Consider the following 17,236-nt stretch of genomic DNA (forward strand, 5'->3'; position numbering starts at 1 on the left):
CACCGACAAATAATTCCCACCACTACCGGTTCCGGTTAACGGTATTGTTTCGAATTTTATCAGCGACATGTAATTTCTGCGGCTACTAGTTGCGTTTAATGGTTTTTATCGGATTTTATCAGCGTCTTCTTATTCCTACGACTACCGGTTCCGGTTACCTGTATTGACCAGGATTTTATCAGCTCAAGCGCTGCTTTGGCGACTCAAACTTCTGCCCGCTGCAACAGAAACAATCCGCTGCTAAATTCATCTGCAAAATCGTTGTGAGAATATGTTTCTGCAGAAAAGCGAAACAAGACTCTATAAGCGGCACCTCAACAGCAATCGTCATGGTTAATTCTTAAAATGTGTTTGGTTGGTGCAAACATACTCACCACACTGATACTCTCGAACTTTTCAAAAGTCTCATTCAAGTCGGTCAAGTTGTCAATACTGGGCAGCCTCATGAGAACGGCGCCTGTAAAGGCGAAGCATGCTTGCTAATATTCACTGTACACCGTTATTATTGCCCGTTGCCACCACAGTCAGATCTAAGTAACCAGACAGGCCCCGGATTTTTGTCCGGACAAAGACTATCAACTCGGCAACATTCCTCCAAACTATTTGAGTGCGATTTTCTGCCGCTCCAATAACAACAATAATGGTAAGCCTCTTTTTTTTTATAATTTTTCTAAGTATATTTTATTAAAAAATTTAATTACAAAATATAAATTAAATTTATTGCGAAAAGCGGCTGCGCGTCAAACGCACAATTATTACAAAATTATGCTTAATTTACAAATCAAAGTAATACATTTTTATTAATTTATTTCCAGAGCAGTGTATAGAAGGCATTAGAGTTAGAAACAGAAAACAAAAGAAACAAAAAGAAAAAACTAACGGCATAAAGCCATTCGAAGAACGCGGAGCATAAGTCCGAAGTAGTTTCGGCACTCTATATACATAAATATATGGTATATCCACCCACTTTCGTGCTTGGCAGTTTTGACGTCCGCCTCAAGAAGCCCCACCACCTATTTTCCGCATTGTGTGCAGCCGTCGTATTTCGCCACAGGGAAGGCGCGTGTCTGGCGACACGACACCAACGCATCGCCGGAGTAACCTGGTGGGCACTTACACACCGCCAAATGAGCCTTTGGCTCACAGGTAGCGCCCGAGGCGCACTTGCCAATGCAGGGATTCACACACTGATAGTTGATGCACGCCTTGTTGTCGGGACACTCGTTGTTGCTCAAGCACTCACCCTGCATATACAAAAACAACAAGTGCAATTACATAAACGATCAAAATCAAGGTACTTTTTGCATACCCGCGAGCAGTGCGACAACGGATTGCCCGTATAGCCCGGCAAACAGTTGCAGACCGGCCGCTCACGTCCAGTATTGTCATGGCCGGGAATGCAGAGCGCATTTGTGCCGCAAGGATTTGGCTCGCAGAGATCCTCTGTTAAAATTTATACAAAAATTATTCAAAAATTTTAACTTACAAACCACAAAATACACACCCTTCGTGAATGGGCGACAGCGCACAAACGGATCACCGGTCATGTCGCGTGGGCAGCTGCAGACAGGCGTCAAACCGCGCAAATTGCAGTCAGCACCAACGCCGCATGCGCCATCACATGTGTTCTTGCAGATGCCGTAGAAACAAGCTGGACGATTGGATGGACAGTCGGAGTCGCCATAGCACTCGGGTCGACATTCGGTGTACGGCGAGCCAATGTAGCCCTTAGGGCATTCGCAAACTGCGCGATGTCCAGCGACTGTGTTGCAGGTGGCGCCTATGCCGCACTGCTGGCAAGCGGGCACGCACTTGTAGTTGCTGCAGGTGTCGCGTGCGCTGCAATCGCCATCGTGTTCGCATTCGTGCCGGCAGCCGCTAAGTGGATTGCCCTGTAGGTGCACAGAGTTAATATATTAATAGCATGGCCGTTATTATATAGTGTTATACTTACAGTGAAGCCATGTATACATGAACAAGTGGGCACACCATTCAAAATTTCACATTTGGTATTGATGCCACATGGACTTGGATGGCACTGTTCGTCTGAAAGTAAAATTAGAAATATTGTTTGAATTAGTAATGGCAGTCCTCTATAATAGGATCAGCGGTTAGTAGCCCGATAAAGTACTCGCCAGCTACTTATTACTAATAACTATATAATTTTCTTAAAGAAATCGCCGGAACATGCGAAATAGAACTTCTTGTTCCAGGAAGTAAGCAATGTCGATAAAATAAACTTCCATCACGGACCTTAGAGAAGCGGAAAAATCTACACAATTAACGACAAGTTACATAAACTTTCAACATAACCTCAAAATACCAGCCAACATTGAATTGACGTTAATGGACTAAAAATTTTAATATGGAAGCTTTTTGAAAGCGCGAAACTTGCTGAAGGTATTTATTTGTTTTTTTTTTTTTTTTACTTTTTCCGGTTTTTAAAAAGGCAGTATTCTTATCCGAATATAAACGAAATTACGGAAATCATAGAAAAAATACGCCTGTCTTTTCTGTTGTTGTTATCGTACCGTCAGAAAACATTCCTAAAATAATTTGGAGGAATGCTGCCGAGTTGATGGGTCTTGCCCGGTGATAAAAGTTCGAGGCCGCTCCGGTGAAGTAGATCCTGCGTTTGTAGGAACGGACCAGTCATTCCTCATAAAATTTGGTCGAATTATATAATATACAAACCCTGGCTTAGAAACTAATTTACCCCTGTGTGACTTTTATGCAGATGATACTTGTATCATAAGAATAAAATCACTCTGGGATCGGATGTGAAGTCATCGCGGGACTCGCTGTCAGATATGGCGACCTCTTTCTCAAAAGAATTTTGTGCGGAATACCGGTTGTTGTTCCCACCACAATCGGGTCAACGTAACCGAAATTTTATCCGGTGAAGGAGTGTCAACTCGGCAGCATGTTTGAAAATTTTTTCAGAAATAAAGAAGACGAGTTTTTCCGCCGCTACAACAGCATAAAAAATATTCGCAAAGCAAGTCCTTGGTCGAAAATTACTTAAAAATTGACGGGGCACCTTGATCTGAAACTATGAATTTTTTTCACGAAATCTTTCCTTTTTACGCTAAAACCCATATTGGGTTTGAACCACCTTCAAAATAACGATTGTGTTTTTCAAAACTTCGGCATATTTACTTGCCTATATTTAAAAATTATTGTTTATTCACTGGTCTTGCGTAATGGGGCACCCTTTATTATGACATTCTTGATATCATAAAGAATTTTATTTATTTACACGCCTAGCAGATAAGACAGCAGTGATTTGTTAACGATCACCAGTATGCATTGTCGGCCAGTGACGACGACGCCATTAATAACGTATGCGCCTCTGTGTGTATGTATATTTGTCATTCGCACGCCAACGCATCCGACAACAGCATTGCGAGCTGCTGACCAGCACAATTTAGCAAATTAAGCGCACAGTTTGCCTTGGCGATGCGAGCGCGCCTTTTCAGCTATAATAATTTTAGGGAAGCAATTTGTATACCCTAAACAGGGTGTATTAAGTTTGTCACGAAGTTTGAAATACACAGAAGGAAATGCCGAAAACCGTATGAAGATCATATGTATATATATGTATAAGTCGGTTTAGTGTTCGTCCGTCGGTTTGTCCGCATGTATGTATATACCTGAACTAGTCCCTCGGTTTTGGAGATATCGATATGAAATTTTGCATACGTCCTTTTCTCTCTCGAAACTGCTCATTTTTCAGAACACCTGTTGTCGGAACACTATTGTACATACGTAGCTGGCATGCAGGCTTACGCCAAGTTTTACGTGAAAGTCCTCAAGAGACTCAAACGAAGGGTCAATCGGGTTCGACAAGACATCGCAGCCGATTGGAAGTTGCACCACGACAACGCCCCGGCTCACACCGCCTTTCTTGTGAGCAGCCACCTAACCAAGCCCAGCATCCCAACGCTTCCGCAGACGCCCTACAGCTCAGATATGCACCTCGGGATTTTTTTTGTTTCCTTGCCTGAAAAGGCCTATGAAAGGCAAGCATTTTGAGACAACAGAGGGTTCAATAAATTTTTTTACATCGACTCAGTCCTATTACTTTCCGGACAAACCCTGTATTGTTCGCATCGGACCAATATAGCGCATAGCTGCCATACAAACTGACCGAGAAAGTCAAAATAAAAATATTTTGTGCTATACAAAATTCAACTGTGAAGGGTATTATAGCTGCCGTACAGCCGAAGTCAACGCTTTTTGTTGTCTTGTTTTCCTTGTTGTTAATTTTTTTTTTTTTTGTTTTTCTTGTTGTTTATTTTTTTTTTTTGGTTTTGTTTTTTCTTTGCTCTCCATTGCTTTGTAAAATATATCACGAAGCAATATCAATATTTCGCGCGGAACATGAAGGTGAACCGGAACCCACAGCTGATCTGCCAAAGCGTGTGACTTCACTCATGACTTTTTCACTCTTCTTTTTTGTAATACTCATATTCTCCATTATATATGTATATGTTTTTGCACTTGCGTGTATATGTAGTGGCGGTGCTTGAGAATATTTGGCGCCAAGCGTTCACTTCGGCTCCCATAGCGCTGCCGCTGAGGTAATGCATAATAATCATTACCATATATGAGTAGTAATCGCATATCTGCGGCAATAAATTAGTAGCAAAAATCCAATTGTAAAGGCAGCTAATAAGCTGACAAATGTGTGGGCTGCCACGGGAAGCAAGGCAGCTGCGCTCAAACGCACGCACACATGCGCAAATTTATTAATGAAAATCATTAAAAAATTTAAATATTTTTAATCACTACAAATTATACGCCTAAAACTGAGTTACGTGCTAAAAATAGCAGCAACAACTTTTTTTTTATTGCGTCGCATTACTTTTGTGGTTTGGTTAGCCAAGCGCTGTTGCTTTGCTTTGTTGTTACGGATTAATTAAACGCCCCAACCACATAAGACTTTCCGCATATCCCCCGCGCAAGATCAGGGTTAAACCCGAGTAGCCGCAAAAAATTGTTTACAAACAAATTCTAGCATTTACGTAATGTTTTAGCGCACTGGGGGCTGGTGCAACTGGGCGTATGAGTAACATTCTTTTTGCCTAGAAATCGGTGTATAACTTGCAACATTCTGTTACGCAATGCGTCACACGTGTGCCTTGCATCAGTTCCGTCTCAATTACAGGCAGTATAGAGCAAATCTTGAAGTCGGATATGCGCGTGGGCTTCGAGCTTGGTGGCACTGCGCGCCGCTTAATGTCTGTTTGACTTTACTATGAAACAGGGTGTTATGTAATCACGGGTTTTCACTGCAGACCGGTCTTAAAGTTGTTTGTTCTCACTGAGTGACTAAATAGTCTATTGGACTGGGTGAATTATTGTTGTCTGCGGTTTACATAATTGGATTCTTAGCTCAATGGCTTCTTAATTTCTCCAATTCCTGTCTTTTAACACTTCGTAATTTCGGGCTATGAATTGTTTAGTGTTGGTATACTTAGTATTAAGGAACCTGATGACTTTCCGATAAGGAATAAGGAATTTAAGGTAGTGGTAGACTTCGGTGTGTAAAAACCCAAAAAATATTTTTTTATGTATGAATACCAGTTTGGAAACGGATTTCGTAATATTCTAAAAGGCCGCATGGATTTTTATATGTAAAACCAAACAGAAATCTCCGCGGATCCCTTTTCAGGCGTCTTATGAGATTCCGTCTACAATTCTAATTCTCTTAAGGACATATTTTTTGTTGACAAGTTGATATTGGAGTCAATTGGGAGTCGCCTTTGATGGCTCTCCCTTCGTAGGATTCTTTTTACATTATTTTTTTATGCAAAGTAAACTCACCAGGATCAACACGATGGCAGGAAGTGAATGGATCGCCTCTGTAGCCTGTGGGGCAACTGCAAACAGCAACGTGATTTTTGGGCTGTAAAAGGAAAGGATAATAGAGTTACGAGTATAACAAAAATCGATCTTCTACACAATTATTCCTTCGTGCTCAATAAGCTTACCTCACAATTGGCATTGAGACCGCAAGCACCTACGCAGGGATTCACACAGCGATTATCCTTGCATTGCAAATCGCCACGGCAGTCGATGTTGTCCAAACATTCGCCACGGTTGCAGTGTGTCAGCGGATTGCCGCTATGACCAGGGGGGCAGGAGCAGACCGGGCGACCGCCAGCATCCTGACAAACAGCATTCACACCGCAAGGATTGCCATGGCAGCCATCGGCTAGAAGATGAGAGGGAGAAAAGTAGAAAATGGAATGAATAGATGTATAATATAATAATAATAATGTAGGAAGCAGAGGCGAAGAAAGTCAATATACGAGCTGTTAGGGCGGTTATGAGGTTAGGAATCCAAAAACGTTGTGATGGTGCCAATGCGTAGCAGATAATTATGAATGTGATGCGCGTTACTCGGAAGCTTGTGCTTTATATGAGAGCATAAGTGGTTTTGTACGAATTTAGAACTTTTAAATACCGCTGACATCTCGTGCTGTGTACTGTGACGGGCTGCTGGCGGAGGTGTAATATGTACGATACGTGCAGTTCACGCAACGTTTGTCTACGTTTTTACCTAGAACCTCTGGAAAGCTGGTGATTGCGGCGAGCAGGAGCACAAAACTGAATGCAATTTTTGAACGCTGGAAGAGAGAAAGATGTATAATTTAGTATTGAGATCTCTTGACGGCTTGCTATCGGTGTTACAGTTATTCAGTTTTGTATACGGTCAAAACCTGTCGAAGGTTAGAGACATCAGGTGAGCATTATGTCTGCAGTTCGTTCCTGAAACCCAGATTTTTTCTGTATTTCTCACTCACTCACATTCCCAAATGTGCATTCCGCCAGACACTGTCGCCTAGCAGAGTTTCCCTTAGCTAAATCACGTTTAGTCAAAGATTTTTTTACTTTGAATCCATACGTTTCCTGATGTTGAGTGTTCCATCTTTATTTCTGAAGTTTCTTTAATCCAGGAAGATGCGTGACAGGTGTATGAAAATTAGATAAAGGGAGGCCAAGAAGTTGTATTGAGAAATATTTTTTGGTTTCAAGCTTATTTTTACCATCAGCATTATAGTGAGCTTTGAAAGCGCAAAAGCTTAGAGTACTTTTTCTTCAAAGTAAAGTTTGTTAAGAAGACTTGATGTATTGTATGCTTCTCCCATATAATTTTCGAAAACTTTTGTTAAAAATTTAGATACAGAAAAATTTTAAGTTTTTAATTAAAAAAAATTAATTAAAGTTTTAAAAATTAAAATATTTAAAATTAAAAATAATATTAAAAATTAAAATAAAAAAATTCGGTTAAAAATTGCAAAAAAAAATTATTTAATAATTAAGAAAAATAGTATAAAATTTAAAAATTAAACAAAAAACTAATAAAATATTAAAAATTTAAAATATACATGCGTATATGTATGTACATATATCAAAATTTAAAACAAAAAAAATTTAAATTATAGATATACAGTGCAAATTTTTTTAATTTCAAAAATTAATATTTAAAAAAAAAATAATAAATTTTCAGAAATTAAAAAAAAAAAATTAAATAAATTAATCTTAAAAATTAAAAAAAAATCAGTTAAAATCTAAAAAATTTCAAAAAAATTAAAGAGAAATTAAGTAAAATATAAAAATTGCCAAAATTATTAAAATTTAAAAGTAAAAAAATATTAAATTTTTTAAAATTAAAAAAAAAATCCATTTGTTATACCCTATACATATGTATGTATGTGAAAAATTAGTTAATTTGTCAAATTTGTATTGCTTTTGCGCTCAACCCGCTCGCTGACTAAGTCCATATTTGCATAGTTTTGAGCATCTATGTATGTAGCTGTCAATATTATTACATTTGCAAATGTTTAAATATTTAAACGAGTTGAAAAAATCCCTAAAGTGAATACACACACACATATGTACGTAAAATTATACATAAGCAGATGATGACACATTTGTGACACTTGTGATTGTTTTTTTCATAAGTATTTGTTGCTTTTTGCAAAATCTTGTTGCAGCTCCATTTATAGAAAAGATCGTGACCAATTTGCCTGGAAACAATTAACTGAAAAATCAAGTTCAGTGCATTGTGTACGCCTACGTACGGTTTGGCCGGTTTTTAGCTACTCAATGGGTTATCCATTTTTTTAGCGCAACCGTATAAATGGAGTCGTACAAAAGTTGATTTGAAAAAATTCATAATTATTTTTTCGATTTTTAAAAAAGAAAAGAAAAAAAACAGATGAAAATGGTTAAGAATTTAAAAAAATCTCATCAAAATTACTTACAAAGCTTATTTTATTTTTTTTTAAGAAATTTCGTTTTTTTTGCTTTAAATTGAATTTTCAGTACAAAAAATAATTAAAGTATATTTAGGAAAGTTGAATTATTATATGTATATATGTATGTATGTATATTTTTTTTAATTTTAATTTTGAAACGCTTTATGTTAATTTTGAAATCTCTTTTTTGCGTTAATTTTCTAACCAAAATCTTTTAAATACCTAATTTTGTAGTTTTTTTTTTAATTTGAAAAAAAAAATAATTTTAAATATTTAGGGATTTTATTTTAACTCGTTTAAATTTTTTAAATTTTAATTTTGAAATTCTTTTAATTTAGATTTTTTTTTTAAGTTTTAAATATTTTTTTTTTTTTAATTTTGATTTTTTTTCATTTCATTTTCGTTTATTTTATGTTAATTTTCATATTTTCATTAACATGTCTGCTAGCCAGTGTCCAATAATCGTTTCTTCGTCATTAAAAAAAAAACAAAAATTTAAATAATAATAAACAACTTTTGTGAGCATCACCGGCATACAAATTTCGCACTGAATTGGACTTTTGGCAATTCACCTTTGTCACAGTGCATTTAGTCATCCCATCAAACGCTTAAGTACATTTCTGTACACATACATACATACATACAGACACACTTAGAATAATTGTCATAGTTCATTTTTTTTTTGTTGTTATTTTTGGGTATTTTCAAAATAAAACGCCAACAAAGCTTTGTTTGAAACTTAAAATTCCAGTCACGTTCTGAATTTGCTAACTACAGCCCCCAAAGCCGATCGTGTTTTATTTCCCAAAGCGATTGCAACACTGTCAATCTCGACAGACAACGCCAACGGCAGGAGGACTCACCATTTTGCCACGTTTTTTTTATTATTTTTTAAACGCGTTTGCTTTTTGCGTTTTTCGCACACTAAATTAAATAACTTTAACAGCGCACACTGCCTGCTCGTTGTTGTTCTACAGAATCGGCGGTTCTGTCTTGAAAACTATTTGCTGTATTTCAAAGCTTCGTTGACGCGCGTCTCAGCTGACAAACCACAACTGTTTGCGGTCTTCCGTCAATATTTGCCTTTTATACTTCCCGCTGCGTGTTTGAGCGCACCTGAAGCGCTGACTTGTGGCTGACGGCTTGAGGTGTCGTCTCGCGGTTGCGCGTGCGCTCAGCTACTCCGCCTGAGTATGTCAACTTGTTTGAGCATTTGAGTGGTTTTCGCAAAGATTACTTAACTTTCTACTCCTGTTTTTCGTTGGCTCAGGCTTCGCGCTCTGGCAAACACTCACACAACTTTTCGAAGAACGCTAAATTTAGTAGCGCGGTTTGACGTGATGAACGGCGTGGGCGCGCTTCAGCAGTGATCAATGGGCATAAAACAATCGGGGTAAGAACAAGTTAATTAGACTTTTTTCTTTGTAACGAGGTGGAAAGGCTGGTTTGCCATAATTTTCGAAAAAAGTATTGCTGCAAAAAATTTAATGAATTAAAATATAAAAAGTTGTATAAACTGGTGTGGAGAAAATTATAAAAACTTCGTACATACACTACACTTATGTATTTAGGAAAAGAAGCTCTGGGATGCGCCGCAAGCGGATCCACAATAAATTGCTGTACGTGTACACCCTGTAGGTGGAGTCCATACAAATATGGCTTTATGGATGAATGAACGAGGGCGCTGCTGTTAGATTGCTTAGAAGCTCATTAAAGCTACGTATTTTTAATGCCCCACCCCATAACTTTTTGTGCTAACTGCTGCGATTTTTTTTATAGGTTTTTGCTTTTCTAATCAAACATTTGTAAAAAAATTAAATTAAAATGTGGGAATCAAACACTAATATTGCAAATAAGTGCGCGATTTCTAGACGCCAATGGGTTATAAGGAAAAAGCTCCAGTGGCAAACTGTGAAACTATGACTTTTTAAATGAGTGAAGTCAAATCTTAAAGTGTTTGCTTTAACCTAAAGAGCGCCTATTCGTTTATCAATTGTAAACGTCTCCGGACCTATAATTCTTAGGAAAGTTCGGAATCCGAATATATATGCACCCAGACTCAGGACCCATTGTTCTTACAAAAGTTCGGGACGCAGTCTCAGGATCGACCGTTTCTACGAAAGTTCGAAATGGAACCGGTTCCATATATAACCAGTCTCGGGACCTATTGTTCTTACGAAAGTTTGAAACGGGCCAGGATCTATATGCAGTCGCAGTTCCGACCCTTCTTACGAAATTTCGGAACGGAACTGGTTCCATATGCCAGTTGGGAACGGTCCCGGATACTTATGCGACCCAGACTGTAAACTCAGTAGCATTCCTTAAAAACTATTTGACAAATATTTTGTTCCACTTAAGCAACAGAAAAATGCTAATGCTACAACCACCTTCCTCAGGACTTAATGTATGGAAGAAGTAGAGGTGGAAACATCTCAACACGTCCTTCTTGATTGTACCGCGTTTGCGAGACCAAGGCTTAAATACTTGGGAGCTCGGATCCCAGTTAGGAAATAGTATATTTTTATAGATTCACAAAGAACTGCATATAGTTAGAAGTCAAAGTACGATTCCTGGATAAGCTATTGAACTTAACCTAACCAAATTATTTAACAATTTTCCAAAAAAAATATTTCATTTTTACAAAATACAAATTCGCTTAACTTTTAAAAATTTTGTTCTAATAGTAAATTAAAAGTGTGCAAAACAAAACTTTACAAAATTTTTTAATTTTTTTTAAATTACAAAATAAAATTAATTACAAAAATAAAATTAGTTTAAAAAAAATGTATTTAATTTTTGCAAAAAAAATTTCGTTCAAATTAAAAATATTTTTTAATAATAAAATTTTTTATGTTTTTTTATTACAAATTATTTATTTTTTACAAAAAAATCGTTCAAAAAAATTTAAAAAATGTTTAATAAATAATTCTATTGTTTTCAATGTAATTATAATTATGTTTACTTTTTTATGACTAAAAAAATTATCTGTTATTTTCACAATATATTTTCTCTATTGATAAGAACTTCAGCCTAGCGGGTGGTCTATATATATTTTGTTAACACATTATTAACTTTTTTGTAGACAATTTGCCCAATCATGCTCTCGAATACTCAACAAGCGATAAGATATCGGCGCTGTCATGCGAGTAGCAGAGCACTTGACTGGCTGATAAGAGCGCATTTTGATTTTATTATGCTTTTATTTTATTTTTTGACATATAGCGTGCATACAAATGTACATGTGTAAGTGCATATGTATTTTTTGCTTCATTATTACATATTAATTATTTACGGTTGCATCGATTTATCGGTTTATCAGCAGAAACTCGCGTATAATATGTGTGTATGTATGAACGATATTTTTTTATTTCATTCATTGTTTGCTAGACTTTTCAATATTTTTTATAATATTATTTATTGGTAGAATGTTTTACCTTGCCCTTAAAAAATCCCACAGTTTGTCAAGGAGTTTTAATATCTCTAATGCCTATCGATTGATGGTTGAACATTTGTCAAGCGAAATAGAAATTGTGCGTAAGGCAAAAAAAAACAAGAAAAAACGTTATCTTCGGCCGTACCGAAGCTAATATACCCTTCACAGGTGCATTTTTTTTTAGTAACTATGTGTTCAGTTTGTATGGAAGCTATGTATATGCTATAGTAATCCGAGCTGAACAATTTTTTTCGGAGATTATATTAATACCTTAAACAGTCATCTATGTCAAACTTCGTGAAGATACATACATACATATATCGTCAAATGAGGAAGTTTCCCATGCAAGCATTTGATTCCGATCATTCAGTTTGTATGGCAGCTATATGCTATAGTTAACCGATCTGAACAATTTCTTCGGAGATTACATTGTTGCCTTAGAAAATAATTTATACCAAATTTCGTGAATATATCTTGTCAAATGTGAAAGTTTTCCATACAAGAAATTGATTGTGATCGTTCAGTTTGTATGGCAGCTATATGTTATAGCGAACCGATATCGGCAGTTCCGACAAATGAGCAGCTTCTTGAAGAGCAAATGACGTTTGCAAAATTTCAAAACGATATCTTAAAAACTGAGGGACTAGTTCGTATATATACAGACAGACAGACGGACATGGCTAAATCGACTCTACTCAACATACTGATCATTTATATATATACTTTATAGGGTCTCCGACGCTTCCTTCAGGGTGTTACAAACTTCGTGGCAAACTTAATATACCCTGTTCAGGGTATAAAAATATTATTGTATTAAGCTATACCTGCTCCCTCTCCACCTTTACCGCTACCGAGTTAAAAAAAAGATTCTTACCAAAAATAAAATATTCACAAATAAAAAACATCAAAATCATTCATTGCTAAATTTCATTGTGAGCGCTATTGCCTATTTTTAGCCAACACTTCATCGAAATTCGTCTCACCAGTTGGTGACTAATAGAACTCATAAATATGGCCTGCAGGGGCGCGTACTCGGCACACATTCATGCAAACATAGATACAGATACATAAATACAAAACTATATAGATTTTGACGAAATGTGATAATAAACTCGCAGGGCATATCCCACGCTTTCAAAGCGCTACACAAATGAGAGTGAGGCCGAGAGAGTTGATATAACGAGCGAAGCAACTGCTTAAGCACGGTTAGGTGCAACTTTCAAAACTTCCGAGTCTTCACAATCAGCATGAGTGAGTTCAGATTTATGTCCTACCAAAGAGGACCGCTATGGCGGCATCCCATAAAACTACTGCAACAAAATGAAGAGCGGTCCACAGTGAAAATTTGTCAAGCCTGTCATCTACTGACTGCTTTTTTTTATGGCAAGATGCTTTAGGTGCCTCCAGTATCCCATAAAACCTCTTGTTTACTTTCGTTTTTTCACCTCATTAAAGGCCACAGGTCTTATCAAAAAAGCAGAATTATGGGTATAATTTCTCTAAAGTGCGTTAGTTGAGGTCGCATTTCTCTTGTTTCCGAAAGGATCTATGTTCCTATAAAATTACTTCTGGATATTAGCGCTGTTAGTCAATTTGTCACGAGCTCGTGCTTTTCAGTTGTTTTATAGTCAAGTTTGGTTTCGTAAGCCTTTAATCTGACTCTATATGGAATTTAATACCTTTTTGCTGCTTTTCTAGTTTTTACCCTATCCAGACAAATTAACACAAGCATCCGACAGTATTTTTGGGACTTCTTTCGACACAATTATGTAATCTTCCTATTAGAGCCAGTGAAGTGAGAGTGGGGGAGATTGGGAACAATCCTTCCTGAGCCCTCTCAATTTTTGCAGTCGCTGATTTGAGCTTGAATATAACAAAGTTGTTTACCACTTGGAAGATACACGAAAAATACAAAGGAATTAGAAAGTCTTCCTATTTGTATAAGTAAGCTCGACGCAGCTTAAAAAATACCGGCATTGTTTTTTTCCAGTTGTACGCAGAGATTAGGATTATCTAATAAGACTTCTGCAGAAGTTGGTCAACAGAGATTCATTATAATAGTCCAAAGCTGTTTTGAATTCTTAGCTGCGGAACCTCTCACGCTTTAGTTAGGAAAGATGTCTAGTTAGCTTTAAGCCGTATAGGTAGCCGAGATCGATGTAATTTCAAAAATTACATTACCTCTCTCTTTAAAACCTTTGCTCTGCACCTATCCAATCTCGATAGCTTACTTACGTTCGATTATGCCGAACGTAGCTCAATTGATCACTTCTAGGAACTCCCATCAGGTCGCATCATCTAATTCGTTGTCTTCTGTCTATTATGTATGTCTGCGCAATTTTTGTTTATTTTATTGTATGTCTTCGGTGGAACTTGTAAGCCACTGACGCTGGGCACTTTTCCTTAACATAAAAATTAAAATAATTTTTTTACTGTTTTTGTTTTTTCTTGTACGCTATTTATTTACATACAATATCATTATCCACATTAATCGGTCGCCGGAGGCCTTCATCTGTATAAATGTCCATATGTCATAAACAGAAAACATCGGCAACAACAATTTGCCTATGATTTTTGACAGCGCACAGCGTAGGCGTCAAAACAAGAAGTGGCTTTTCAAAGTGCCCAATTACTGTGCAAAAACAAAAAAAAACAATGAACTGTGTTAAAAAATACAGTAACCAACAGAACAACAAGTTAGCCGAGCAAAAGAACAAAAGTAAACAACAAAACAATAATAAAAGATAGATATGTATATATGTAGATAGATAGATTAATGTGAAGATACAAATATTGATATTTGCATAAAATTATCGTTTGACAGCTGCTTAAGAAGTCGTTACATAAGCGATGCGGTTTTTTTGCTTGAAAATATTTTTTTTTGGATTTTACCGATATTTATGAATTAGTTAAAAGACTACCGTCAATACCATATTATATTCATAATTAATTAAGTAATTTGTGGTAGAGATTGAATGAGAGAGGCGTAGGCGATTTAGCGGCAACAAAATGCAAACGAATTCGCTGAACTTTCGGTTTTTACGCACCACACTTGAGTGATCCAACGGTTATAATTAATTATGTTAAAGGTTTACCAAGACTAAGTCTGTATATAGCTAATCTCCATCTAAGCTTTTGGTGTGTGCATGACGATTACCCGCTGTGTCTTCGGATTCAGTACTAACAAACTCCAGATTCGCGAGCTCAGTAAGAGGAAAGTTGAGTTTCAGCCTTTCCTTGAAAGATTGTATAACTCTTCTTGGTACTTACGTATTAACTCCACCGCAACAAACATTTAATGGTTATTAGAAAGGAATTCTACGCGAGTGCGGAGCTGAACCGACCAGGGTTATTTTTTTAAACTCGGATAAAGGCCAACAACGCAGAAAGAAGTTTTAAACGAAGGCCATAACAACTACTATCTTTCGAGTCCGAGTCTAAACTCTACTTTGTATGAGATGCAATATAAAGCAGTGATCTTCAGATTTCTGTAATATGCGTGGTCTCATTAAAACTTGTTGTAGCAGCCTTAAACTTTCACTAAACTGTTCCAGGCTGCTGTGGTGACAGTACTTTTTCGGATACGTAGATCCATGTTGTAAGGCTTACGTGGCCATCGAACTTGCCATAATAAATTGTTGGTGTTTTAGCGGTAGAAATCATCCCTGAAGTAATTTGGAGGAATATTGCCGAGTTGAAAATTCTTGGTCGCATAAATATCCGGACTCGTTCCCGGGTGTCGCAGGAACGGTCCCATCATTAATCCCTAAAGTAATTTGGAGAAATACTGCCGAGTTGACAGTTCTTGGTCGCATAAATATACGGATCCGTTCCGGTTCCCGGCTGCCGCAGGAACGGTTCCATCATCAATTGCACAATATGATTCATCGAAAATCGGTGTTATGACGACCCATTTGTACCCAACAATTGTAAAAAATGTTTATAAAATTTATGGCATTATTTTCCTAAGCACCAATTGGAGCACCCTGCAGCTGTTCCTCCAACCAGCTTATCACTGTTGTATGGAAAACTTTTGCATTTGACGTGGTATCTTCACGAAATTTGTCATGGATTACTGCTTAAGGTAATAATATAATCTCCGAAAAAATTTTCAGATCGGATTACTATGGCTATAGCTTCCATATAAACTGAACACATATGTAGTTACTAAAAGAAATGCACCTGTGAAGGGTATATTAGCTTCGGTGCAGCCGAAGTTAACGTTTTTTCTTGTTTTTGTTAACCTACTTGCTTATTGCCCAGTGAACATCTGAGCGCTAAAAATCTCTTCCTATAAGGTGCGCTAACCCACCAGCTGTATTTACATATTTACTTTTTCAACTGTTACTCATTAAATAACTAAAGCCAGTTTCTCCAAAAAAGCACAGCTGAAATGACCCAGACTCACACACATACATACATATAATACATACTCAACATATGCAGTGTATGTATGTATGCTTGTTTATTTGTAAACGCCTAATTGCTAGCATGCAAATTTCGTTGATTGTTTGTATTTTTCCGACGAAAGTCATTTTTAAAACGAGCGTGAAGTTCAAGTTCACGAACACGAAGTGGGAGAAAATAAAACAAGAATGTGAGAAAAAGCGTACGCAACGAACGTATGTACATATGTATATAAAACAGCTGAACTCTTTGTTGTAATGTGCATGGCTTTACATTTGCGAATGGGTAGAAAAAGCTCAAAAGAAGCGAAAATAATAATAAAAAATATTTGAAAATTTCTAAATAAATTTATTTTTTTGGTAATATTTAGAAAACTTGCAGAAAGTGATACTAGTCTGATACAAATTTTTGTTTTACATATGTACTTGTACATATACATACATATCTGAACTCATTATTTACTTTGTTCGTGTTAAATTGATATGATTTATATTAAATTATTGATTTGGCAGCCCTGTAAAAAAATTAAATTTAGCTAATTACGACAAAAATCCCCAATTAATCAATGAGCAAGCCTTTTTAGAAATTTTTAAAATATGGTAACTCTAACAAAAAAGTCGTTAATAAATCTCTTAAAAAATAAGTGTGTATGTATGTATGTATGTATGTACATATGTACATACATATGTATGTATGTTTGAAATTAGTAAAAATTAAAAAAAAAATATTTCAGCTTTTTCCATCGAGTGTAGACATACATACATACATACATACATACATACATACATACATATGTACATATAAGAATACTATGTATAAAACCGATTTTCAAAATACAAACACATATCAACTAAAAACATGTACATACATATATGGCAACCCTTTACAACACTATTTTAAAGAAGCACTACTCCTTATAACTAATATAAATTTATGTATTGATTTTAATATACATACATATTATTCTGTAAACTTTTTTTTATAAAAAGTCTTATGGCAACCCTGAACAAAATTATTCTTTTTTTGCCAATTTTTTAATAATAATATCAAATTATGCATGATTTTAATATAAATTTGATTTTTTAATTTTTTCGTTCAAATGTCTCATGGCAACCCTAAACGATAT

At 36.2% G+C, this 17,236-nt stretch overlaps 1 protein-coding gene across 1 annotated transcript; it reads right to left on the reverse strand.

Annotated features, from left to right (window-relative positions):
* Positions 1-697: 697 nt before the first annotated feature.
* On the reverse strand, positions 698-9,174 carry LOC120775440 (neurogenic locus Notch protein). Its single transcript, XM_040105625.1, has 8 exons — positions 9,134-9,174; positions 6,473-6,635; positions 5,997-6,220; positions 5,830-5,911; positions 1,955-2,046; positions 1,505-1,892; positions 1,310-1,443; positions 698-1,244 (listed from the first exon to the last, which is right to left on the reverse strand). The coding sequence occupies exons 1-8, from the start codon at positions 9,134-9,136 to the stop codon at positions 1,014-1,016; spliced, it is 1,317 nt and encodes a 438-aa protein (XP_039961559.1). The 5' UTR covers positions 9,137-9,174; the 3' UTR covers positions 698-1,013.
* Positions 9,175-17,236: the final 8,062 nt, after the last annotated feature.

This window comes from Bactrocera tryoni, chromosome 4 (assembly GCF_016617805.1).
Source record: "Bactrocera tryoni isolate S06 chromosome 4, CSIRO_BtryS06_freeze2, whole genome shotgun sequence".
NCBI classification, from domain to species: Eukaryota; Metazoa; Arthropoda; class Insecta; order Diptera; family Tephritidae; genus Bactrocera; species Bactrocera tryoni.